Raw genomic sequence first — 27,678 nt, forward strand, 5'->3', positions numbered from 1 at the left:
TATAATGCTTGTGAAATTTATTAAACAGAAATGATCTTGGTCCCTTCGGCAACGACATGACAGCAGCTTATAGATCAGTGAGGTAGTGAAACCGGATTCGGGGGTTGGGGGGAATCCAGCCTCAGGTGAGACACTGAGCTGAGGGAGGAGATACTGGCTCAGAACCGACTTAAGCCTGTTGCAGACTTGAGGCTGATTAGTAGGACCGGTAGGACTCTTGACTTTAGCGAGATCACGACACACACAATCCGGGGGGTAAGTCACTTATAATACGTCTCATGAACCAAAACTATGCAAACATGCATATTTTCGAGTGCCACTGGCCATAGCTTCTGTTTGGCCAAACAAAACAAAATGACATGTTGATAGCAGCTCTTGTGAACCCTTTAAAACAGGAGTTGGTGGGACGCCGTACATTCAGGAGTGTAAGGAGTCGACCCGACAAATCAGTCTAAACTATTTATATCTCTTTATTAACCTTGAATGCCAATCAATTCAAAAATCGTAACGTTCTTAATAAAAGAATGTAAATGTTGCAGCAAAACCCTTTTTAAATAATCTGTTGTTCAACATCAGTTAAAAACACAAGGGGGCGAACACGGAGGCTGTAGGAAATCAGAGGTAGAGTTTCTATGCTTTTCACAGTTTTACACATCTAAGTCTAAAGCAAATCTATTCACAAATCTTCAACAGGTGCCATTTCTCACACCGAGCGGCAGGAATAAGTGAGCTGAACGGAGGGACATGGGTTCTGACCCATCAACTCAAACAAACACCAAACCTTTTCTACTCTGCATGTCTCTGCTCGCCTCGATGCTCTGGTTCAGCAGCAGAAGTTAGGAGGACTTTTGAGGTTTCCACAGCCGCCACTCAAACACCGAAAGACCGGTGGAACTAAAGGTTCTTATATCAATGCACGTCAGGTTTAAAACTCCATCTATAAGATGGAGACACTGACCAGTGATCAGCTAGTACCATCCCCCAGTGCCGTGGCAGATACAAGCTATTGTAAGAGCCAGGCGGGTGCAGAGGGGCCCACCACGTCTGTCCCTTAAGTGGCCAGACGTTCCTCATGGAGCCAACGTCTCTACTCAACTCCTAAGTAAAAATCACAGAACCTTTGACCTCATTTAAAATCTTAACGCAACACAGGGGCTGCAATGTGCTCCCGTGGACGACAACAGAAATACACAAAACAAGACTCACACCGGCGGGGCGCGTGGGCCACTGGCAGCAAGGTTCAACCAAAACAACCCTGAGCTTCAAGTGGACGGCTGTAGGGACGGCCTTCAGGCCCACGCTACGCGATGGAGAGACAGACGGAACTCAAAAGACTAAACTGGTCTAGGTTAGTGCCTCGTTAGCCACCGGGGGCCCGGCGGTCTCTGTGGTGCCCCCACCGTGCATAGAGTCGTCTATGCACCCGTAGAACCCAAGATGTGATGCCGGCTGATGCAGCCTGCGTCCTGAGAGCCTCCATAGGGCCCCGCAGCGGCAGTCAAGAGGGGGTCGAACCTTCACGTCCGATCTGGTCCTGAGCCACGTCAGGCAAGGATGGAGATAACGGGGAATGGATTACCAGAGATCACCGTCTCTTAACCAACCCTACACATGAGGCGACTCGTCACACCAGCTGCTTTGAAGGCATCTCGGACATGAACCCATGCCCTTCCACGTCCCGAACTAAAGCGCCCGTTCTCTGCTATTTCTATTCCTACAGCAAAGCAGTAAAACAATATGCATACTTAATGAAAACCGTGCTGCGCGTTAATTAACTCTTAATAATCTTCAGTATTATAAATTCAAGGCGAGTTTGGCCACATCCACACGGGGATGCAAGGGAGGCTGCTTCAGAGCCGTTCTCCGGGGCTCTGGGTCCCCGTCCAGGGGCCACCAACTCCAGTCGGGTTCGGCACTCATCGTGCGTCCAGGACAACTCAGGGGCCGCGTGACCAAGGAAAGGATATTAACCTTAAACAGAAGAGTGGTCCCACCTCCAACAAAACGTCTGCAGGAAGGCTGCAGTAAGGTCACGGATAAGGTGAACCACAAGGTCATCTGACATCTAATAAAGGTCACGCTACAGGTGAACAACAAGGTCGTCTGACCTCCTATAAAAGGTCACGCTGAAGGTCATCTGACCTCTTATCAAGGTCACGCTAAAGGTGAATCACAAGTTAAATCTGATCTCCTATAAAAAGGTCACTCTAAAGGTCGTCTGATCTCCTATAAAGGTCACAGGGAGGTCAAAGAAAGGAAAAGTTGCTGAGTGATGAAAGACTGGAATGTGCTACAAGCTGCTTTAGGAATGTAAGGGGGGGGGCAATATACCCTGTACGAGTGTGTTAGTTGGGGGGGGGGGGGACTGGTCTATATATGTAAACACTGGTCTTATCTCAAGAGATAAATTAACCTAAAGGAAGGGAACCAACAGTGTGTGTGTGTGTGTGTGTGTGTGTGTGTGTGTGTGTGTGTGTGTGTGTGTGTGTGTGTGTGTGTGTGTGTGTGTGTGTGTGTGTGTGTGTGTGTGTGTGTGTGTGTGTGTGGGGGGGGGGGGGGGGGGGGGTGCTGGGGGCGTGGCTTCGCGGGTCACGCCTGGAATGAGAAGTTGGCCGCCAGCCGGATCTTGCCGCGGGAGGCCCGTCTGCTCGGGCTCTCCGCGGACCTCACGGCGGGGGGGCGGGGCGGGTTGGCGGGCTGCTGGTCCGGGGCGGGGCCCTCCCCCTCCGCGGGGGGCGGGGCCTCCTCGGCGGGCTGCCGGCGCTCTAGAGGAACAGACGGCGAGGAGGCGACACTGAGTGAACCGGGGCAGGAGCAGACGTGACTGCTGAGGAATGGTACGCTATGTTGTCCACCGTCTGAAGTAAGACTTTACCGCTTCGTAGCGCTTTATGCTTTTGCTTGCGTCTTTGTTGTATTTGAGGTAACGTCGATATTGGGTGCAACACAATTAATATCCAATTACTTGTACTGAATTATTTTTAAATCAAGCAATCCAAAAGAAAATCACGGCTCAGACAATGGAGTGGAAATTCTGTTCCTCAATCTAACGAAACCCCAAACCAGGAGGTGGGTGGGGGTGCTGACCTGTGCAGTGGGGCGGAGGAGGAGACCTCTCGAAGTGGATGAGGTCTGCGTGGGGGTGGAGCCCGGCGGGGCGGGGGTGGAGCTGGGGCGAGGGCAGGCAGGACGGCGCCGGGCCACACAGCAGGTCCAGCGGGGAGCTGAGGTAGAGGAGCTCCGACTCCACCACCACGTCGTCGTCCCCGCCTGAGAGAGAGCGAGAGCGAGAGAGACACACGTTTAGTTGACGCTTCGATCCGACTTACAAAAGGTTCACACACACATTCACACCCCGACGGCGGAACTGACCGCGCAGGGCGACAGCAGTGAGGGTGAGGTATCTCGCTCAGGGACACCTTGACACTCTAAGCTAGGAGGCGCCAGGGATCGAACTAGGAACCTTCCTGGTACCAGCCAACCTACTGTACCTCCTGAGCTAAGCTTAGCCGACCCCAACCAACCACACTAGGATTAGCTTCCAATGGGCATGTCATTCCCCTCTCCCCCCGTCTTTGATAGGGGCTACATTTCCTTGTGTTGATGCATTTCGTCTTCCAATACTGTTTTTAAACAGTAAAATTACTTTGCACGTTTTAAAAAAGATTCTGCATATAAAAGGAAGTTTATATGTAGGCACAGTTTATATGCAAGCTGTTAAGTCAACAGTGCAGGTTCGTATGGAGAGGAAACATGAAACCGTCCCCAAGTTATTAATCCCCATCATACTTGACACCAGGCATTTAGACAACCCCGATTTAAAACCCCTTCTAAAACGTAAACCCCTGTAAGGTGAAGCTCTATTGTAGCGTTGTACGTGGAGCCTCCCAGCGCATTCGGTCAGGGGCAGAAGGAGGAGAGGGGATACCTGGAGAACCGGTCCCTGAGTCGGCCAGGCTGGTGGGGCTGCTGCTCTGGCTGTCAGCGCCCCCTTCAGGCTGGGAGGGGTCTGAGGCCGCAGAGCTGGGCCTCGCTGTACACACACACCACAACAACATCATGACCAACAGCCCATCAAAAACACAGAGACATGAGCCTGCTTTAAGAACATCATGGTAGCGGCTGATTCAGGTCCTCCGTACCTTTCATATCGTTCTTCAGAACGATAATCCTCTTGTGGCCGTGACCTTTGATCCAGACCACCTGACGGGGACAAGACGACAAAGGGTCAAAGGTCAAGCAGCAACAAACACCAACTTCTCCGATAAATCAGACACTTTAAGGCTTTGATATGCAAGACCAGCTTTTAGAAGCCAGCCTATTTTCAAAGTTTGTAAAGGTTGAAAATAGACCGCTCGGCACCCCACCACCTCCCTCCCTCCCTCCCTCCCCCCCTCCCTCCCCCCTCTGTGATCTCTCCCGCCCATCCAAGAATGTCTTTTAAGTCATTAATCATTTGAACACACCCACGGGGTGCGTGGGTGTCAACTCTGCGGTTGATTGCCCAGAAAAAGAGAAACCAGCAAGAAATGAAAGGCCGGGTTCTAAGTGCTAAATCAAGAGGATTCCTTAGACTCCACTGCAGAAAGGAGCCAATGAACCCATCGGACCTTCTAATTAGACTCCAACTAGACAAAATAACACGTTTTAAACTTTAAAGCACATGTCAAACGGAAACATCTTACATTTACGGCATTCAGCAGACAGTTAAGCGACTTACAATAAGTCCATTTGTCAGAAGAAGGAGAAACAACAATATATCTGTCGGTACAGTGAGGATGTTATTAGAACCAAGTGCCAGGCACTAACCATCACTAGGTTAACCCATTCCCCGTACACAACAGCGAAAGCTAGGATAAGATACTTCTCTTCTCTACAGCAGTATTAAGGAGCAGCATGTCAAATCGAAACATCTTTATAGTAGTAGTATTTAGAGTTGTTCCTCTACCGATAGTTGCATCGATCATTTCTCGATTACTGCCTAAAATGCAGTATCGGTAGGGGCAAGTACGCAAGTCTATGCGCCGATCAGACACCATCGGAGTCATCTCCGATCTAAGTGCGTTCGAGCAACCAGGTCGGAAAAACATGGATGGACACGCTTAACTAGAAGACTACGAATGTATTATAATTATAGATCAGGCCTAAAAAAAAATAAAGTTTGGTTCCTGTTGGTTGTCAGTTCAGGTAGGGGATTTTTTTTTTATATTTAATTTTTTCCAGCGGCAGCGAATGATAGGTAGGTTGTTTTCATTTAAAAACGAGCCAATTCGCTCATCCTTGTACAGAATGAAGAGGTGCTGTACAAAAACGTAATTATAGTTTGCGTCAAATTTTTTCTTATTTATTTCTTAATTATTTGTTTTAAAGTTCATAAAATAATTTGGGTCGCACATAAATTGACAGGGTCGGTCGGAAACCGGAACCGAACACATTTTTTTTTAGGCCTCATAAATGTAAATGATCTAGTTCTGAAAAAAAACCAACCACAAGAACAAGAACAAGTGCTGTCAGTAGTCCCAGCGCTAGGGGCTGTATCGGTGTACACTCGTATCGGCCGATATAGTCCCAGCGCTAGGGGCTGTATCGGTGTACACTCGTATCGGCCGATATAGTCCCAGCGCTAGGGGCTGTATCGGTGTACACTCGTATCGGCCGATATAGTCCCAGCGCTAGGGGCTGTATCGGTGTACACTCGTATCGGCCGATATAGTCCCAGCGCTAGGGGCTGTATCGGTGTACACTCGTATCGGCCGATATAGTCCCAGCGCTAGGGGCTGTATCGGTGTACACTCGTATCGGCCGATATAGTCCCAGCGCTAGGGGCTGTATCGGTGTACACTCGTATCGGCCGATATAGTCCCAGCGCTAGGGGCTGTATCGGTGTACACTCGTATCGGCCGATATAGTCCCAGCGCTAGGGGCTGTATCGGTGTACACTCGTATCGGCCGATATAGTCCCAGCGCTAGGGGCTGTATCGGTGTACACTCGTATCGGCCGATGCTCCGGTTCAGGCATCAGGAAGGGGAATAATAAAGCTACGGGAACGTCTGTGGGGGCATGAGGGAGCGCGGACCCACCTGGGGCACGGCGCCCAGCAGGTCGTCCACGCTGGAGTACCCGTAGGCGCGCGGCACCAGGGCGCGCCCCGTGAACTTGCAGTAGGCCGAGGAGAACTCGGTGAGGAAGATCTGGTTGTAGTGGTAGGTGTGGAGCAGGCCGCGCACGCCGCGCGCAAACTGGTACAGGCGGGTCAGCCGCACCCAGTCCTCCCCGCGGGGGGCGCCCCCGCCGGCGGCCGGGGCGTCGTCCGGAACGCCGTCCTCCCGGTACAGCTGAGGGGGGCGGGGTCAAAGGTCAGACTCAATGCACGGGATTTTTTTTTTTTTACAATTTTCTTTTTTACATTTGTCCATGTTATGATTATTACTTTTATGCTGCAAGTTTAGCTCAGGGACAAAACTATTCAAAAAAAGCACAATGAAATGGTTAATTCATATTTTTGTCATCTGCACGTATTATTGGATCAATATCAAATCTAAATCGAATCAAGACCTAAAGAATCTAATTTAATTGAACTGTGAGGTACCTGGCATTACCCAGCCCTACTGGGAGCCATGGTTTGAGGAGAAATACTTATTTTACACAAGGCCTTTAAATGAGAGCGTCACTAGAACAAAAAAACGGACGGCTAAATGAAGGCTAATGGGATCTTAAAAGGTGACGCATTATAGCACCAGGTGGGAGAGTGACAAGCCGTTTAGAAAATCGCCCTCTTCTGACATCACAAGTGGGCGGGTTCACCTCGATGTATAATGGGTAGATGAGCAACCTTTGCTACCGTCCACTGGGTAGACTGGTGGACTGGTCTATCCAGCACACATCCAGGTGGACACGCCCACTTGTGATGTCAGAAGAGGCCGATTTTCAAAACGGCAAATCAAACTCACAACTGGTCACCTTTAAGAAGAGGTATTTCTTCTACTGTATTTTAGCATCTCTTTGTTTTCCTCAGCACTACTGTGTTGTTATTGTATTGTATTAGTCTTCCTCTGCTGCTGTAACACTCTACAACTCTATCCCCTCTATCAACTCTATCCCCTCCACCAGGTAGGGCAGCCCCCCCCCCCCTCACCTCCACCAGGTAGGGCAGGCTCTTGAGCAGCTCGCTGAGGGACAGGAAGCCGTATTCACAGGGGTTGAGGGTGAGTGCGTGGGCGGCCAGGTAGCGCTCGCTGAGCTCCTCCACGCTGACCCCGGCCTCCTGCTGCTCCTCGGACATCAGCAGCATCAGCAGCTGGCAGGTCAGCAGGCGCAGCGACTTCCTGTTGATCAGCTGCACCTCGCGCTGCCCATCAGCCCCGTCCACCACCTGGGGACACACACACACACACACACACACACACACACACACACACACACACACACACACACACACACACACACAGAGAGAGGGACACACACACACACACACACAGAGAGAGAGAGAGACACACGCATACAAACAGAGACACACAAGGTTAGCAACTTCCTGAATAGCCTGAACAATTTTGAAACAATCCCGTACACATATCCTTATGAATAATGATGAAAAATGTTTCATCATTAGCCATTTATTTATTGCTTTGTAAGGAGACATGCTTGGGCGGCACAAGGCTTTGAGGAAGAGTCCATAATACCGACTGCCTGGTAGCCAGTGGGGATGCTAGACCAATCAGTGAAGGATGTTTGCAATGCAAAATCACTTCTTTGAACGCTCCGATTTGATTATCATTTGATTATTAATGCACTGACGCGGCAAGGGCAGGGCGGGCTGTTCATTCATCCACAACATCTGCCACCACGCCGCCAACAAGGCCTCCTCACTCATCCCGGCTCCCACCTCGTTTTCCCGACGGCGCGGCGCGGCTCCCGTTACCTTGACGACGTGGCAGAGCTTGGCCAGCAGGGCGGGCAGGGAGGCGGCGTCGTAGTCCTGCAGCCGCAGGCCGTAGCCGAAGGTGCGGCCGTACTCGGCCAGCAGCAGGCTGACGGGCAGGGAGCAGTTCCTCTGGGAGCGCAGCAGCTTCACCAGCTGGGCCGCCAGCGCCTTCACGCGCTCCACCTCCGTCAGGGAGAGCCCCTTCTCCTCCCCGCACTCCAGCACCTGGGGGGGGGGGGCACAGAGGTTAGGAGGAGGGTCAGGCCGGGAGGCACACTTCACGGGCCCACTCAGCACGAGAAGGCAGGGCAGGTTCTTACTGCAGCAAGGTTGAAGATCTGTTTGGTACAATTTGGCTTTGACGCTTTTAACTCAAATTGTACGTGAATTCAGACTCATTCCGCATTCCTGGATGTCTGCGTCTACAGGACATCCCAGCGTCCAGGCAGCGACGGACCCGTCGGCCAATCAGAGTGCGTTGTGCAAATATACGCAAGGACACTGTCCAATGAAATCGCCTTTGTAATACAACCCGGAAGAACACGTGGATACGTCAGAAAGCCCCCATCTGTCGACGGACGCATGTAGTGTGAACGAGGCGCAAGGGCTCCGAGTTCAATCCCCAAACCCCTACACTAACCGGACCCCGTTTCAATACCCAGAACATTAGGCACTCGTTATTCAAATATCTAATTACAAGAACAGCAATGAAAACAAGACATCAAATCCCTTCAACACGATATAAACACCTGATTAAAAGCTCCATATACGCCACCATACAACACGACACTCTTTGTATTTGTGATGACGTCCCAGAGGGGGGGGGGGGGGAGCTCTGAGGCCATCCACTCACCGTCAGCACCTCGGGGATGGCGTCGAACAGGTCCAGCAGCTTGGTGAACCCGTAGCAGGTCAGCTTGCACTGGCGCCCGAAGTGGTGGTGGTAGGTGGGGATGAACTTGCTGAAGGGCATGCGGCAGTGGGGCTGGTGCCGCAGCAGGTCCACCACCTCCTTCCCAAACTGCTTGGTGCGCTCCATCTCCTCCGGGGTGCGCTCTGGGGGCCAGACGGCACGGTTAGAGACGTTCCCATATTGATACCGGCATTGGAAATTACTCTGATACTGCCTGAAATGCAGTATCGGGTATCAGCGAGTACGCAAGTCTATGCCCCGATCCGATACCATAACGTGACTCGTTTACTACACGGGCGGAGAACATCACAAACACTACGGTGTTATGCTGACTTCGTTAAGGTGGGAAGTCGGATGGGAAACACGTCTTCTCCGACCTACGAGCGTTCGAGCAAACAAGTCGGAAAAACATGGATGCTCACGCTTAACTACTAGATTCCAAATGTAGTATTATGATTATGAGTGTCAATGATATAGTTGTGAAAATTAAAATTGTCGACAGTAAGTGAACCGACTTTACATTGCTGTCATGGCAAGAGAACCCTTCGATAAGAACAAGTGATGTCAGCAGTTACAATGCTGAATGATCTATCGGTATTTACTCGGTATCGGCCGATACTCAAGTTCAGGAATCGGTAAGGAAACATTTTTCGGAATATTGGAACATCTCTACAAGCATGCACCGCTAGTTCGATCCCCGGCTCCTCCTAGCTGAGTGTTGTGTCCCTGAGCGAGACACCTCACCCTAACTGCTCCCGACGAGCTGGCTGTCGCCTTGCATGGTTGACTCTGCCGTCGGTGTGTCAATGTGTGTATTAACCGATGAGTCGCTTTGGATAAAGCGTCTGCTAAACGCCCAAATCTCTAGTTACAATATGGAGTAACCCCCCCCAGAGAAGGAGGAGACTATGAAAACACGGACCATCAGTGTCCTGTTAAGAAGACGAGCTGGAACTGCAGGTCCAGACATTACCCAACCGAGCTGCAGATTGAACAGGTTGAACTAAAAGCAGCCCTTTCCCTAAAGCGTTATCCGTGCGTGTGCGGACCTCTCTTGGGGACGGAGATGACCAGGTGGGCGTCTTGGCGCGTGAGGGTGACGGTGGTCTCGGGCATCTCGTTCAGGAGGTCCATGAGTTCACAGACGCCGTAGTCCATGACCCGCCAGTCTCTGGAGAAACACCTGAAGGGAAGGGGGGGGGGGGGGGGGGGTTGTGAAACACGTGTACAGCCAACCAACCAACCTCAAGGTTTCAATCTCTGGATGCGGCAATAAAGTAAATAGAAAAGTAATGCAGCTAATGTGCTGAACAAGCAGACCACACAGTTTGTATCGTCTCGCTGGAAGACTCCAAGGTTGTCAAACAAAGCCCGTCCATGGGCACCCTTTTATGGTAACAGTAAGGATGTTCATAGAACCCAGTGCCAAGCGCTAACATCGCTAGGTTAACCCGTTCCCCGTATACAACAGAGACAGTTATTTTTAAGTGCATCTTCCTATTTTAAGTGAACTATCCTTCATGGAGACGGGTTGGAGCTCAGTTGGAGTCTGGCTGCAGAACAGAGCACTGACCAGTGGTAGGCCTGCATGAAGTCCTTGATGGCCACCTGCTTGCTGGCCTGGAACTTGAGCAGCTTGAGCAGGTCCTGGGTGAAGCGCTTCACCTGGGCGCGGTGCGTCAGGGTCAGCAGACGCTTGGCGCCCATGCCCAGGATCTGAGGAGCACCAACACGACACCGTCAGACTTCTATTACATATATACTAGCGCTGTCAAGCGATTAAAATATTTCATCGCGATTATGCCATTGTTAACTCACGATTAATCGTGAGCAATCGCGATTAAACGTGAATGTTTTTTCTATGCTAAATATCCCTTGATATCTTTGTCCCATTCATTTCTCATTTTAATGCTCTTATCAACATGGAGAAGTGCATTGGCTTGCCCTGTGCAAATGAACATTGGCATATACTGATCAAAACAGGACGATACAAAAAAAAAGCCTATAGTGCAATTAAACGATGAACATAAAACATACTGCCTTGAACATAGCAGTCAGGCTACTGCTTCTTTGTTTTGAGCCAAAGAAAAAATAAAATAGTATCGCGCAACGCCTTTAAAATTGGTTTGCGTTAACGCCGTTAATAATTTGGGGTGTGTGTGCGTGCGTTTACTTTGGGGTGTGCGCGTGTACTTTGGGGAGTGTGCGTGCGTGTGAATGTGTACTTTGGGGTGTGTGCGTGCGTGTGAATGTGTACTTTGGGGTGTGTGCGTGCGTGCGTGCATGCGAGTGTGTACTTGGGGGTGTGTGTCTGCACTTTTATGAGTGCGCGTGTGCACGTGCTTGCGTGCGTGAGTGTTTGTGCGTGTACGTGTGTGCGTACCTGCAGGACGTGGGGGACGGCCTCCAGCAGCTCCAGCAGCTTGGGGTACCCGTAGTCGGACACGCGGCACTGCTTGGCGAAGTGGTGGTGGTAGGAGGGGATGAACTTGTGGATGGGCAGCAGGCAGGCGGGCTGGCTCTTCAGCAGGTCGATCACCTCCCGGCTGAACTGGATCAGCTGGGGGTTCCCCACCGGGCTCTTGGACCGCTGGACCCACGGCTCTGGGGACGGAGGGCGATGGGGGGGTTAGTTTGACAGGTGTGGTTAAGGTTACCCTGAGGCTTTAAACTAACCATAGTCCAGTAAAGACTCAAAGATCACCCCACTGGGTGGGAGGTAAACGTGGACACTCATTTGAGGAACTTAAACACAGAGTGTGACCCCACCCCGTCCTCGGGAACTAGGAACGGTCTGTACTTTACATGAGCTCAACACAACAATGCATTGTTGCTATGGAGACACATTTGCATGTTTTCCTTAAGACTTTGAACTCAACCACCCCCAGTACAAATAAGTGACCTTAAATATGCTTCTTTCTCACAAACATTTTAGGTGCGCAAAATCTGTTTTCCAAAAATCAAATAAAGGGTATTTTGGAGCACAGTGTTATCTATCCTTAAATTTAAAACCCCTAATGCAAGACAGATATAGTGCGAAATGATCAGCAGAAGTCTTGTTCACCAAACCTGTGAACTAAAGTCAGGGTCAGAGATAGGATTATGGTTGTTGTTGTCGTGAGCTACCAGAGTTGGGGGCGGGTGGCTTGTTGTGGATCCACTTGATGACCTTGAAGCCGTTCTGGGCCGTAACCACGGTGATGCTGGGGAGGCAGGTGATGAGGTGCTCCAGAGAGACAGCGCCCTCCTGTGTCTCATCGCCCAGCTGCAACGGGCCGAACTCTGCCGCATAGCATTCTGGGAAACTGAGTCACACACACACACAAACGCACAGTAAGAATCCAGTGGTCTTTTCATTGGCCCCAAAATGAAACCAAGAACTACTGCATAATTAATGTCAGGGACAGTAGTGCATTTACATTTAGGGTCATTTAGCAGACGCATTTAGCGTTTTAGTAAAATAAGTCCATTTTTCAGAAGAAGGAAAAACAACAATATATCTCCGTCTGTACAGTTAGGATTTCATAGAACCAACAACAACTATTATTAGTAAAAGTTAATAGTAGTAGGATGATTACAATTCTATATGAATTCTGGATAAAAGGTTGTAGGTTTGAACCACAAATGACAACGTTTTTCCTGCAGGCTTCCTTCAGCAAGACACCCTACGTCCTCCTCCTCCTCCTCATCTCCCCTCCCTTAAAGCCCTCCTGATGACCCTACGTCCTCCTCCTCATCTCCCCTCCCTTAAAGCCCTCCTGGTGACCCTACGTCCTCCTCCTCCTCCTCATCTCCCCTCCCTTAAAGCCCTCCTGGTGACCCTACGTTCTCCTCCTCCTCCTCATCTCCCCTCCCTTAAAGCCCTCCTGGTGACCCTACGTCCTCCTCATCTCCCCTCCCTTAAAGCCCTCCTGGTGACCCTACGTCCTCCTCCTCCTCATCTCCCCTCCCTTAAAGCCCTCCTGGTGACCCTACGTTCTCCTCCTCCTCCTCATCTCCCCTCCCTTAAAGCCCTCCTGGCGACCCTACGTCCTCCTCCTCCTCATCTCCCCTCCCTTAAAGCCCTCCTGATGACCCTACGTCCTCCTCCTCCTCATCTCCCCTCCCTTAAAGCCCTCCTGGTGACCCTACGTCCTCCTCCTCCTCCTCATCTCCCCTCCCTTAAAGCCCTCCTGGTGACCCTACGTCCTCCTCCTCATCTCCCCTCCCTTAAAGCCCTCCTGGTGACCCTACGTCCTCCTCCTCATCTCCCCTCCCTTAAAGCCCTCCTGGTGACCCTACGTCCTCCTCCTCCTCCTCCTCATCTCCCCTCCCTTAAAGCCCTCCTGGTGACCCTACGTCCTCCTCCTCATCTCCCCTCCCTTAAAGCCCTCCTGGTGACTGCACAGTGACCGGCCCCGCGCGGGGGTGTACCTGAGGAGGGGGAGGGTGCCGTCGTGGGACTGCAGCAGGCCGTGGACCTGGGGGGCCATGGCGCTCAGGGACATCGCCACGAAGGGGATCTGATACGAGTCCGGGTCGAAGTCCGCCTCACTGCGTGATGGATAAATCCACAAGGTGGGGTTTGAACACCAGCTCGCACACAGCAGGGTTTTTGTTCATACGTTTCAGAATACAAACCAGAGGAGGGAAGTTGGACGAATGAGTTCATACGGTAAATGGACTGCATTTATCCAACACTTTCCCAACCAGTGGCCACTCAACGCATTTTACAATATTGCCTCACATTCACCCGTTCATGCACACATTCACCCACCGACGGCGGAGTCACCCGCGCAGGGCGACAGCCAGCTCGTCAGCAGCAGTCAGGGTGAGGTCCTTTCTCAGAGACACCTCGATACTCAGCTAGGAGGAGCCGGGGGCCCCACCAACAACAACCTCCCGGTTACAAGTCAACCAGCTCTAGCTCCTGAGCTACTGTTGCCCTACTGTCTCACCCGCCCACCAACCCGATCCCTCACCCGCCCACCCACTGTCTCACCCGCCCACTAGGGCTGCTCAATTATGGGAAAAATCATAATCCCAATTATTTTGGTCAATATTGAAATCACGATTATTCAAACGATTATTTTTGAGTCTGAAAACATTTTTGTTGAACATATTTATTCAGCATGTCTCTCCCAAAAATAACTTTGTAACTTAGAACTTTGAAATTTCACCTTAAATATGTACACAAAATGGTCAAAAAGAAAAATTTTCCAATCGAAAATAATATACTGATATGTATCCAGCTGTTCTGCCCTTTCTATAAAACATAATTAAAAAATAAAAAAATCTAAATATCGATTATGTTAATTTTGTGATCGTTTGACCCTAAAATCTAAATCGCGATCAAAATTCGATGAATCGCCCACCCCTACCGCCCACCCACCTGAAGTTGTGCAGTGTGGAGTGCTGCTTGCAGACGGGCTCGTGGTACTCCAGCTCCTCAAAGACCACAGGGCTGCTGCAGGCCGAGGAGGACGCCTCCTGGGACTGGGAGGACCCCAGGGGGCTCTGCCGGGCCTGGCCCCCCGCCACGAGGCACACCAGCCGGGCCCCGCCCTGGTCCCGCACCGCCACCACCTCCGGCAGCCGGTAGAGGTCCCCCACCGCCAGCCTACGGGAGAACCTGCCCCGCAGGAGAGAGGCGTGGTGAAGATGTGGTCGGACACCAGGGGCGATTCTAGGTTCTGACTTTTGGGGGGGCTCAAACCCAGGAAGCCACAGGGGTATATGAAGTATATAAAAATTCCTGTCCAAGATTTTTTTTTTCCACAACCTTTATTTTCTTAGTTACTATGCTGTTGTATGTCTAAGCCAATAACTGTCAATGTCAGCTAAATAATGCAGTTCTGAACCACTAAAGGGATGAAAGGAAAAAAGACTGTTTGGATGAAGGAATAATAAATGGATGTGAACTGCAAGAACAAATTTGAGGTATATTACATTTCCTTTGTGTAAGTTTCATTAAAAAATGACCATATTTTCCTGAATAGGTTACTGAAACACATTGGTACAACATGTACTAGAATAATAATATGAGAAACCGACCACTATTTCGGGAGCACTAAATTATGTCGCCTCACTTTCATGGACCCATACAATTTTAGAAATTGTATCAACATAGTTTTATAAAACTTGCGATGCAAAAAAATCCACAAGTACAACATGTACTAGCCGAATACTACGCGAAACGGACCACTATTTCGGGAGCACTAAACTATGTTGTCTCACTTTCAGGAACCCATACATTTTTATAAAACTTCTGATGCCAAAGAATCTTGTTGTTCTGATGCAAAAAAAAGGGGGTGCTAATTTTCAGTTTAAAAAACCCCCCCGGCATTATTTGATCAGCTGAGGGCGTTTTCATTGCCATAACAATGTGAGATAATCAACAAGTACAACATGTTCTAGACCAGTGGTTCTCAATTATTTTCTGTCATTCCCCCCCTAGGAGACAGACATTTCTTCACACCCTCCCTGAATTGAAATAGCCTACTATTGAGACCCTGCTAATATTTATTTATTTATTTAGATTAATAAAATTAGCGGAGATAACATCTGGAACAACTTAAAACTATTTCCAAGTTCAGTTTATTAACTCAATTTGTAACATTTAAACAAGACTGCCAAGTCTGTGTGAATCTCAAAACAGAGAAACAATGATTCACTGGGGTCTGCATTTAATTAAAAATATTTGTAAACAGTAAACCTTGGTCACTTGTCAGCTTCATCAGCTTATTCCCTTTAAAAAAAAAAATGATATATGTTCATTTTTCAAGCATGAATAAAGACACCAAGTCCCTCTGTCATGACTGAGATCAAAATTCTTGTAAAACTTCTGACCCTTGGTATTATGTTTATTTAAAATAAAATAAGTAACTTATTTAAATAATTAAGGCACTAAGTCCCGTCTGCCTTTCGCTGCCTTTTTTAATCAGCTGAAGGAGTTTTCCTCAGTCTCATAGCATTAGAACATGTTGTACTTGTTGATTAGCTCACATTGTTACGTCAATGTCAACACCCTCAGCTGATAAAATAATGCCAGCGTTTTTTCAACTGAAAATTAGCCCCCATGTCAACTTTTTCCCTTCCTTGCACCTTATCATGCTCTTCATGCTGCGCAGCATTACAAGGCTCTGCCGACTAAAACATGAAGCAATTCAAGAAGAGGCATAGATGAAATCGCCTTGTGGTCAACTATCATTTAATAGACATCCGACAGATTATGTCAAGGTTTTAAAATGATTATTATTATTATTATTATGATTATTATTATTATGATTATTACAACAGGAGACGCCCACCCACCAATCAGAGGTTAGAGATTCCTGCAGGAAGGTTGCGCTCGATTTCACTAGCCCATTTGAGCCTGTTCATTAGTGTACAGCATCCATCCTCTCATTGCTTGTGTAAAAAAAACCTGTAGAATATTCGATTTGAAGACGAAACGATAGGGTGGGCTAAGGCAAGTTTTGGGTGGGCTTGAGCCCACCCAAAAAAGGTCTAGCTTCGCCACTGTCGGACACCATTCAGAGCCTCAGTTTGACCGAGTCACTGGGTTCAACTCAAGGTCCAGTGATGAGAAAGTTTACATATTTTCGCCCTGCGTCCCTCTAAAAGGTGCGTTCACACCAAAAGACACATTTGCGCCCGTTCGCCCACGTTTTGTAACGCGACAAATCATAAACTGGTCGGGCGAATTGGCTGCAGTTCACCCCGGACTGCACTGCAGGGAACAGTTAACTCATTCCCTGTATACAGCAAAGATAGCATTGTATAGCATCTTATTCTAGCCAAGTAGTATTTTTATCATACAATAAGTGCGCAAGTGGGGTGTGGTGTAACATCAGGTCAGTTACCTTTTCTCGTAGAGCTCCGTGAACTTGGACAGAGGAAGGCAGTTGGCGGGAGCGTCGTGGAGAATCCCGACGATCTCAGAGCTGCACGATAATAAAGGCACGGATACGATTACTCGTTGTTTTTTTCGTCATGTTTTAAAAAAACGTTGTTGTAAGGATGATCATTTGCAATTACTCCATGTCATTTTTTTTTTATCGTTTTCAAAATGAAAAGCTGAACCAGAAACCAAACAGTTAGACACAGAACCGGCAGGAAGCCGGGCGGTGACGTACCCCAGGGCGGCGAGGGGCTTGCTGCTGCCCCCGGTGGCCAGGCACACGTGGATGCGCTTGCCACCGATCTTGTAGCGCTGCAGAGCGCTGACGGCCAGGATGGCCTGCTGCACGTACACCATCTGCACCGCTGCCTTCAGCTGGTAGTCCGTGTGGGGGCTGAGCTCCACACGGGTCACCTGACACACACACACACACACACACACACACACACACACACACACACACACACACACACACACACACACACACACACACACACACACACACACACACACACACACACACACACACACACACACACACACACGTTGGAGAATGTAAACGGCAATGTCCCCTCGCAGTTTAAAACGGGTGTAAATTCTCCTAAAATTAGGAGAGATTGAGTAGAGTAATATTTAATTAATTGTTTTGCACACGGCATTCAAAAGTTCTCCCTAGCAACAACAATCAGTGAAGCTGAAGTCTGTAGAGGCTCAACACTTGCACAACACTGCTCGGTACGTCCTTGCATGGCTGTCCGTGCTTTGTGCCAGGAGCATTGGTATGTTCTGGTTCTGGGCAAATATAATCCCCCAGGGAAAGTATGACCACTACTGAAGTTGTAAACATGCTTGAGAAACCAAACTCTGTTCTCAGCTTTCTGAACTGAATATATATTTGATTGACTATATAATATTATAAAGAACACAATACAAAACATTTCTCTACCAATACATAATGGCCAAGGGCACTGCATGGCAGATGCACCCAGAAAACATGAGGGAAATTTAAGAAGAATATGTTTGCTAAGATGGCTGTGGATGAGATGGATCTGGTTCTGGTTGAAATGTCCTGTATGACAGTGTTTCCCAAACTTTTTTTTTTTATTACAAACCATCACGACCCAATTCAAACCACTACAGTACTATCAAAAACATGCTTCTTCTCGAACAGTCAACATTGATCAATTCGTTAACCACATAAAAAAAACCGTTATTAATACACTGGGTAAGAAATTCGGGTGTTTCAGCCGCAAGTAAGACAGTCAAGAAACTGTAGAGATAGATGCCAAAATAGTGCCAAAGTATTTCTGTAAAAAAAAAAAAAGAATATGTATTTTTTTATCTATACACATTTCTTTGGCGACCCAATTATAATCTCCCGCAGACCCAGTCTTTGGGAAAGACTGCAGTAAGAGGTGGTCCTGACTAGCGAACAGCGGGTCCTATCTATCTGGTATGAGGGGGTCCCTGGGGGGGGGTCATATCTACCTGGTATGAGGGGGTCCTAGCAGGTCCTATCTACCTGGTATGGGGGGTCCCGGGGGGTCCTATCTACCTGGTATGGGGGGTCCCGGGGGGTCCTATCTACCTGGTATGGGGGGTCCCGGGGGGTCATCTCTACCTGGTATGGGGGGTCCCGGGGGGTCATCTCTACCTGGTATGGGGGGTCCCGGGGGGTCATATCTACCTGGTATGGGGGGTCCCGGGGGGGTCATATCTACCTGGTATGGGGGGTCCCGGGGGGTCATCTCTACCTGGTATGGGGGGTCCCGGGGGGTCATATCTACCTGGTATGAGGGGGTCCCTGGGGGTCATATCTACCTGGTATGGGGGGGTCCCGGGGGTCATATCTACCTGGTATGGGGGGGTCCCGGGGGGTCATATCTACCTGGTATGGGGGGGTCCCGGCGGGTCATATCTACCTGGTATGGGGGGGTCCCGGCGGGTCATATCTACCTGGTATGGGGGGGTCCCGGCGGGTCATATCTACCTGGTATGGGGGGTCCCTGGGGGTCATATCTACCTGGTATGGGGGGTCCCTGCGGGTCATCTCTACCTGGTATGGGGGGTCCCGGGGGGTCATCTCTACCTGGTATGGGGGGTCCCGGGGGGTCATCTCTACCTGGTATGGGGGGTCCCGGGGGATCATATCTACCTGGTATGGGGGGTCCCGGGGGGTCATCTCTACCTGGTATGGGGGGTCCCAGGGGGTCATATCTACCTGGTATGGGGGGTCCCGGGGGGTCATATCTACCTGGTATGGGGGGTCATATCTACCTGGTATGGGGGGTCCCAGGGGGGGGTCATATCTACCTGGTATGGGGGGTCCCGGGGGGTCATATCTACCTTGCCGTATCGGGAGAAGCAGTGTATCAGCGACTGCTGCAGCTCCTTGCGGGACATCCGGTAGTCCAGGTTGGAGACCTGGACCTCGGGGCTGTCCCGCAGGCACTCAGCGGGGCCGTCCGGAACGGGGCTCCGGGGGCCCGGGAGGAGAGGGGAGGAGCGGCCGGAGAGGGAGGGGGACGCGCTCCTAGAGGGGGGGGAGAGAGGGATCAGGTCAGGTCTCTGAACCGCTTGGAGCGCTGCCATCGTGACTCAGAATGACATCACGTTGAGGGCGCTTATCAGACGCTTGTAAAGCGTCTGATAAGCGACTTACAATAAGACCATGAGTCAGCAGGAAGAGAAGACACACTATATCTCTGACGGTGCAGTAAGGATGGTCATAGAACCAAGGGCCAAGCACTAACCATCTCTAGGTTAACCCATTCCCCGTATACAACACAGATAGCTAGGATAAGATGCTACACGATGCGAAGTACTGGTTTTAAATGCAATGATGTACAACATATAAGTGTGTAAGAGGGGTGTGGGGGGGGGGGGGGGGGTCAGAATTGAGGAGAAGTGTGGAGGGGGTCTGATGGGATGGTGAGGTCACAGTATGCAGCGAGAGGAGGCCGGTGGACCCACCTGGAGGACCAGGAGCCCTGAGAGGCACCCAGAGGGCTGAAGCTGCGGTGGAGGCTCAGCTTGCTGAAGGCGGAGGGCGTGCTGACCAGGAACTCGGGGGACCCCCGGTCCCCTCGTCTCGAAGGGGACTCCACGGTCCGCCGAGGGCTGGAGCTGTCTCCCCTGGGGGACACAAAGAGACACGAGGGTCACCACTGGGTAACCGTGGGCCCAGAAGTCCGGGGGGCAGCACAGAGCCTGGGCCGGAACCAAGAACAGAACGGTTCCATTCCGGAGATATTCTACCAGATGAGTGCGTTTCCAATTCTGCAATTCATTTGTTCTCGATTCAATTTAGATTCCGATTTTTTTGGAAATGGATTATTTCCATTAAAAAAAGTAAAAAAAAGTAAAAGCATACTCATTGTATTCTAGAAGCGAGTATGCCTAAATGTACATGCCCTTTTACATTAGTCCATGTTATGATTATTACTTTTATGCTGCAAGTTTAGCTCAGGAACCATACTATACAATGTTGTATTCCAATACTATACAATGTGGTATTCCCTTTTTGCTAATTAAAGCACAATGAAGAGGTTAATTCATTTTGAAATGGTTAATACTAAATAATATTTAGGTATTTTTGTCATCTGCACGTATTATTGAATCGATATCGTAGCAATTGGATCGAGAGCAAATCGAAATCGGATCGAATCAAGACCTAAGGAATCGGAATTGAATTGAGAGGTACCGGGCGATACCCAGCCCTAGTGGTCCCCCACCCATACCTCCTCCTGAACATGGACTCTCCGATGAGCCCGGGCTTGGGCAGTCTTCCCAGGGCGGGGTCGGCGGCCCTCTGGGGGGGCGAGCTGCTGGAGGCGGTGGTGGTGGGGCTGCAGGCGTTCTCCAACAGCTGGAAGACCGAGTTGGGTGTGGCGTCTACACCACCCAGCTCCTGCAGCGGGCCGGGGTGAGCAGAGAACAGATTCAACGGGGGGACGACGACTGTGAGCGGTCCTTTGGGTTGCGGCGGTAGACGACGGACTATCGAGGGGGGGGGGTCAGCTCGGTTTGGTTAGAAGCAAGCAGGAAGATGTTAAGGAAAGGCAGAGCAGAGACGGATCACACGACAAACAAACAAGGCATTTGACTACAGGAAAAAAATATATTTTGCATTGGAATGAAGGAGAAGAAGGAGAGGGTACATAAAACGAACGCACACAAGGAACCAAACCAAAAAGGGGGAATGACGGACGCTACATGCACATGCCTGGATTAGACAAGACGACTCATGTTTAGTAGGCAGCCACATGCATGCTAGCACAGCCACATGCATGCTAGCACAGCCAGGGCGCTTCAGCCACATGCTAGCACAGCCACATGCTAGCACAGCCACATGCTAGCACAGCCACATGCTAGGCTTGCTAGCACAGCCAGGGCCCTACAGCGACAGCAGCTCACACAAGCACAGCACTGGGTTAGCGGGCGGGTCGGCACAGAGGGCAGTGGGAGCCGGCACTCCCACCGGACGGCTGCTGACCTGAGGGGATGGGGCCATGGGACCACCGGGTGGCCCGCTACAGCCCCTCCTGGGACTGTAGGGCCTCTCAGCCAGGGGCCCCGACGTCTGGCAGGGCCGGGCCCCCTGCCGCAGCCTCCAGGGCGACCTGGTGGGCTCCAGGGGCAGAAAGGAGGAGGAAGGCATGGGCGGGGCGGGGGCGGGGGCGGGGGCTGGCGGGGCCCCCGGGGGCACGTAGGCGGCCAGGGGCGGGGCGGCCAGGGGCGGAGCGGCCAGGGGCGGAGCCTGATGCGCGGGCCGGTGCGCGGGGCCCGGGGCCTCGCCGCCGCCGGCCCGGGAGCCCGCCGCCGGGGAGAAGGAGGGACGGATGAGGTGGCCGAACACGTCCTCGTTCTCCATGCGCTTGCAGGCGCGCTCGGCAGCGTCCAGGCTGCCGAAGCGCAGCACGGCCGTGCCCCGGGACACGCTCAGCACCTTGCCGCCGCAGTTGTCCGACAGCCGCCGCAGCCGCAGCTTCACGGCGCCGCGCAGGCTCTTGTCGCAGGCGACGGGGAGGTTGTGCACATAGAGGTTGCTGAAACTGGGCTGGTGGGGGGGGAAGGAGGAAGACACAGCGTCCCGGGCGGGGGTTGGGTTTGTGGGATTTGGTTTGAACAATAGCAATGTGTGACGCACAGTTGTAAATAGTTGGACAGGCAAAGATGAGGGGGACGGACTTCCCGTCAGGGTGAGAGCGGACCTGGAGTCAGCGTTTCGTTCTGCAGGACCACACCCGGTACGAGTCCAGAGTCCAGTGAGATACAACAGCCCCAAGGCCCTCTCCACTTACCTCTTTGATACTTTCTGTTTCTCTTACTGCCATTTGTTGATTGTGCCTTCTATTTATATTTTGATAAGGGATATTTGAATAGGGACGGATACAGTCATCTGATGTTTGCATCAGTGTTTTTAGCCAGAGTTAATTCCCGTACCCTCTTGGGGTGACCGGGGATCAAGGGCTCCAACTGAGGAGTCCCCGCTACGACCCCCGTGCCTTCATGACATCCTGAGGAGGTCCACCTATTGTCGACTCCCGTCTGGTTAACCAATGCGATGGTTTTACTGGGGAACGGAGCTGTCCTCAGCATCCTGACGCGTGCATTAGAGACGCAGGCCAAACTCATATCTGAGGCCTCCGATTATTGTATGTTATTCAGTCCCTCCAGAAAAATGCGGCATTTTTTTTGTGATTGTTGCGGCCCAAAATCCTTGATTATGCGGCACATTTCTTAAAAAATTTGATGAAATATGCGGCATATTTATGCAATTTTATGCTTCTAACTTCATAACGTTCCCATAGCAACAGGGGGAAATGGCTGCTCTTGTGTGAAGTAAACACAAAATTTTTCAACTTTCTGCTAAGATACATAAGATACTTTTTTAACGAAAATGCGGGTATTATGAAATCATGCAAGCCCCGCATATTTTGCGCGGAAATCGGCAATTTATGCGGTGAAAGTGCGGCATATGCATGAATATGCGTACTTTGGCTGAATATGTGTTGAATTATGCAATCGCATAATCGCGTTTTTCTGGAGGGACTGGTTATTATATGTTAATTTCTTTATTTTAATTTTATGTTTATTACAAATTCAATTTGACTGATTGCTATACATTCGGATGACTCTTCATTCCTAAACGGTTTACACAGAAACGATTGGAACGGTGGCAAAACAATTCCCACCACAACTTCCCCTCAACCTTCCCAGCAGCAGCGCTTGGTGGGGCGTTCGGGGGGGTGGAGTTCGGGGGGGCTCACCTGGGATTTGAGGGGCACGCGCAGCGGCAGGTCGGCTGTGATCTCCAGGAAGGGGACCTGGCGGTGGGCGTGCTGCAGCAGGGCCGGCGAGGTGTGCGTGCCGTGCACCAGGATGACCTGGAAGCCATGGCGATGGCGCAGGTCACTCAGCTCGCTGGCAAAGTTCACGTCCGCTGGAGGAAGGAAAGGGGGGGGGGGGTCAACACACAGAAGACATTTCAATCACCGACCCCGCAGGGTACTGGGGGGACAGCCGAGGACAACTCAGAGTTGTTCCCAAACCGATACCAGTATCGGAACTGATTCCGACGCGGCCTAAAAGGCCGTATCCGGTATCGGCGAGTACGGTTAGTGCACTGATCTTGTACAATCACATGACTAGCTCATGTCCTACACAGCGCGAGGATATCAAACAGTACGGTGTGATGCTGCGTGCGTGAGTGTTGGAATGGGAAGCGCGTCATCGCTGACCTACGTGCGCTCGAGCTACCAAGTAGGAATAACACGGGTGCTCACGCTTAACTTTTTTTTTTTTTATGTTTATTTATTATTATTTATTTATTTTTTCCACAATGTCTTGTTTTTTTAAACGATTTATGATGACTATATGCTCTGTAAGGTGACCTTGGGTGTCTTGAAAGGCGCCTCTAAATTAAATGTATTATTATTATACAGGTCTTATTATAACAATTATAGATTATGAAGGTGAATGATCTAGTACTGAAAAGAAAATTCTCGACAGTAAGTGAACATTGTGGTCATCGTAAGAGAACCCGTCCATAGGAACTTCTGTTAGTAGTCAAATAGTAGTTGCACATTGCTAGTTTTCGGTATATACACACTCAGTATCGGCCGATACCTAGGTTCAGGAATCAGAATCAGTATCGGGAAGGCAAACATGGTAGGGGGACACGTCTACTCACAGGACACTAGCACCACGGTGGCCGGGGCTGCATGGGTCTCTGCAAAGCGGCGCAGACTCTGGCGGAGTTTATCGTCGGCGGCGTTCTTGGCAGTGGCGTTGATGTGGGCAACGGTGACCTAACGAGGGGCAAACAACGGTTACAGTCCACGTGCTTCTGGGTGACCCCCTCGACCCCCCTGAGCGCGCGTGCGGCCCCCTGGAGGGCGGCGTGGCAGCCGTACCTGGCAGTTGTTGAGGTCCTGGATGACCGTCTTGCACTCCTTGCTGATGTCACAGACGCAGATGAACTCGGCCTCGCGGTGGCCCTGGAAGAAGCGCCCCCGGAGCCGCTGGACGACGGCGGCCGCCGAGCGACCGCTGGGCACGCAGCAGTTCTCGATGTCCCAGAACACGCCCACGGGGGGCGTGTTCTCTGGACCGCCGACGTCAGGGGAGCCTGGGGGAGGAGTCGGGGGTTAGGACTCATGGCCTTCGGCGACGGAAAACTACCGTTATACGTTTTAGAGTGCCAATGGCAACTACAAACGTAAATACATGCCTCCCCTTCCTCCTTTTAACTATTCCTAGGCTTAACTACCTACCTATTTTAGTTTTTTTGCTACCCATTCTATCCTATTCCCTCTTATCGTTTGATTTTTTGCTAAACTTTTACTTATATACGTTCTTATGCAACAATTTTATTTTGAGTAGACCCTGTAAAGCGTATTTGAGTATTTAGAAAAAGCGCTATACAAGTCTAACGCATTATTAATATACAAGCAGTTCATCTTCAGTTCATCTCGAGTGCAACTAGCCTCCAAAGCTCAACGTAGAAACCCAATTAATGATTTGTAAGGTTTTTATGTGTTCATGTGTGAAGCAAAGAGTGTGATATAACACATAAGCTAAATCATAAGCCATGATTAGATATGCACTGATCACAGTTAGGTTTACATGATGTTTGCCCTCCCGTGGGTTCTAGCTCCTATCCAGAGGTGCACCTGCTGCTGAACTCCACTGACCGAACTGGTGTCCGGCCTTGCCCAGGCTGTGGTGGGGGGGCCGCAGCCGGCCGTCCGCCGGGGTACCACAGCCGTTACACATGGGGAGGGGGGGGGGCCGCGAGGACAGGTGGGGGACCACGGGCCACAGCTTATCGGACTCTGGCAAACACCCGTTCACGGGCTTCACACGCATAGGAAGACACCCATTAGAAAAACAACATGGCCGACATTTCAATAAACAAACGTCTAACCCACCACGTGCACATCCAACGTGCACATCCGACAGTAGTATTATATGACCCGTACACCAAAACAGAATTCCCCAGTGAATAAGAGTAATTCCACCAACCTTCAACAGGCACTCCTGGCAGTAGTGAGACCCCGTCAGACAAACCATGCATTCTACATTGGGGTGCCTAGACTGAGGGCCGTACTGGGCCGTGCTGGTGGGTGGGAGGTCACCGTGAGGGAGGGGTCTCTGGGTCTCTGCGAGTGCGTGGCCACAGCCGGCGCCGCACGGGCAGTAGCACCCGGAGGAGCCGTGCAGGGGGGGGGGAAGGGTGGACAGAGGGGGGGCCAGAGGCACAGAAGGAGTAGTAGAAGAAGAAGGAGGAGGGGGAGGGGGGAGGCTGGCTGGGCTGCCGGACAGAGGCAGGTTGGAGTAGGGGTGGAGGAAGCCCGTGCAGCAGGAGGTACAGGAGTGAGAGGGCATGGGCTGGGACGTAGCCACGCAGGGGGCGAAGGGGAGCTGGAAGGCCGCCGGACTGTACAACACACTACTGGCTTCGTTTGTGCTCCGACTAGCCGGGCTGTTGGGGTACACATTGAGTAGCGGCACCGGAGAGCAGGCCGAAGGTCCCACACAGCCGGCGGGGGCGCCGTTATAGGCGCTAGGGCTCATGTAGCTGGCGACGTGGCCGCTCGTATTACTAGTGTTGAGGCCGAGGCTGGTCTCCCCGAAGGCCCCGTAGCCCGCAGGGTCATAGTGGTCACACCAAGTGCAAATGCTTACTTTGGGGCCAGGCCCCTCCTGCAGCTGTGAGCAGGGCGGGTGCCTGTGGGGTACCGCGGGGTGCGGAGGCATGGGCAAGCAGGGCACAGGGAGAGTGGGGGGGGCCAGGGGGAAGGGCTGGGAGGGGGGGGCAGAGGACACGTGGTGAGGAGGGGGGGGGACGTCTCTGAGCTCCAGCACAGGCGTCCTGCCCTCCATGGTCTGGGGGGAGACGGAGCATAATCAGTGGGCGGAAAACTATGGACTTCAATTTGTATTATTTATAAAAACAAAAAATGATATAATGTGAGGTAAAAAAGCGTGACTGTATTTAGATACTGGACTCAAATCGATGAATTTGTTATCTTGTGATGGCATTTGCTTCGATTTTTTAAATACTGCAGACTAAATTAGTAATCGATGAATCTTAAAAACAAAAGGTTGATTAAAAGACTATGAAATTATCTTTAGTTGCAGTACATAAACAAACCCCCTTCAACATGAATTATGCGAGATTAAATTGTTACACCACAGCATAGTCCAGCGTTTCATCAAATACAGTTTCAAAATTAATCTATCTGTAACAGGTAGAATAAAGTTCTACCTAATTTCCAAACATTACTGACAGGATTCCCTCATTAAATGTTCAATACACGCGTATGCCCACATATGTGTAAGACCTATTTGACTTTGTCCATCGTTATAGAGAACCTGACATACTTGTTGTTGGGTGAAGCTGGAGTTGGCCTTCTCAAAGGAGGAGAAGCAGTCTTTGAGTTTCCAGAGGAGGGTCTCGCTCCCTGGAGGACCGGTCCAGGGGTCAGGGATGCAGGTGGATGGCTTCTTTCCCAGTTCTTCCATCGTCCAACCGAGAAGGTTTTTTCAAGGCACAGTCGTATCTCTTCTCTTGCATGTTTTCCTGAAGTGAGAAGGACCATCACACAGCACCATTAGAATCAAGAATCCGAATAACTTTTACTACATCTTAATGTACGAGTACACAAGAGTACAATTATTGGGCTTGGTTCCACATAGCAGCAACAATACAAGATAAAATAAATAAAGACCAGAACAAATAAAGACGTGTAAAAAATAATGAGCATAGATCACAATAATAAAATATTATAAATTAGGCAATAATAAGAGAAACTAAGACAGTGGTAGTAAGTAATAATAACTTGACTCTTTAGGTTGACCTCCATGGCATCAATGTTAGAGAGGTTCACAGTGAATGCCTGTGACACCGGTTAAACCAACAGCAGGTAAATAATATAGTATACAAGATATGTAAAACATCCATAAAACGTCCAGGCAGCTTGGTCCATCAAGGAGGTCAGTTTCAGTTTCGACATCATTCGGTTAAGAAAGTCAACTACATGAACTAGTCCTCAGATAACCACACAAATGACAACTAAATCGACATTTGTCGATAATTAGATGATTAAAGGCATCTGGTTCGACTAACACAGTGAGAGTAGCCTAGCTTAGCACTTCTGAGCTAGTTGATCAACATTAGCATCTTGGGCTAGGCTACCCGAGACTCGGTTTTAATACCCAATACGGACACTATTCGACCATCTACATGTTCACACTGCATGGTTTTAAAAGGAGGATCTTAGTAGTGGTTATTTCTAACCCTTCATACCTGACTCTGTCTGTTTTTACATCTCCCTTCGGCCGGTTTCTCCCCCGAACCAGGAGAAGCTGCTACCTTTGTAACCTACCACTGTCGTAAATCAGCCTCAGCTGTCGCAAACCACCCACAGCTGTCGTAAACGATAACAACACTC

At 50.4% G+C, this 27,678-nt stretch overlaps 1 protein-coding gene across 1 annotated transcript; it reads right to left on the minus strand.

The window, feature by feature from the left end:
• LOC132453596 (meiosis regulator and mRNA stability factor 1) lies at positions 1 to 27,663 on the minus strand. Its single transcript, XM_060046546.1, has 27 exons — positions 27,534 to 27,663; positions 26,609 to 26,807; positions 25,247 to 26,110; positions 24,916 to 25,078; positions 24,136 to 24,350; positions 23,913 to 24,030; positions 22,990 to 23,162; positions 21,213 to 21,776; positions 20,458 to 20,627; positions 19,691 to 19,852; positions 19,064 to 19,250; positions 16,953 to 17,131; positions 16,680 to 16,760; positions 14,207 to 14,446; positions 13,249 to 13,368; positions 11,962 to 12,140; positions 11,219 to 11,439; positions 10,409 to 10,551; positions 9,885 to 10,018; positions 8,776 to 8,978; positions 7,920 to 8,147; positions 7,137 to 7,373; positions 6,082 to 6,336; positions 4,143 to 4,203; positions 3,929 to 4,033; positions 3,088 to 3,270; positions 1 to 2,765 (listed from the first exon to the last, which is right to left on the minus strand). The coding sequence occupies exons 2-27, from the start codon at positions 26,747 to 26,749 to the stop codon at positions 2,590 to 2,592; spliced, it is 5,502 nt and encodes a 1,833-aa protein (XP_059902529.1). The 5' UTR covers positions 26,750 to 26,807; positions 27,534 to 27,663; the 3' UTR covers positions 1 to 2,589.
• Between the last annotated feature and the right edge of the window lie 15 nt (positions 27,664 to 27,678).

Source organism: Gadus macrocephalus, chromosome 3, assembly GCF_031168955.1.
Source record: "Gadus macrocephalus chromosome 3, ASM3116895v1".
NCBI classification, from domain to species: Eukaryota; Metazoa; Chordata; class Actinopteri; order Gadiformes; family Gadidae; genus Gadus; species Gadus macrocephalus.

Coding starts and splice junctions, on each gene's coding strand:
- LOC132453596 (XM_060046546.1), bottom strand. CDS start 26,749: ATGGAAGAACTGGGAAAGAAGCCATCCACCTGCATCCCTGACCCCTGG. Junction 25,079..25,246: donor GCCAGGAGTGCCTGTTGAAG/GTTGGTGGAATT, acceptor ATGCGTGTGAAG/CCCGTGAACGGGTGTTTGCC. Junction 14,447..16,679: donor ACGGAGCTCTACGAGAAAAG/GTAACTGACCTG, acceptor CCTGCGGGGCAG/GTTCTCCCGTAGGCTGGCGG.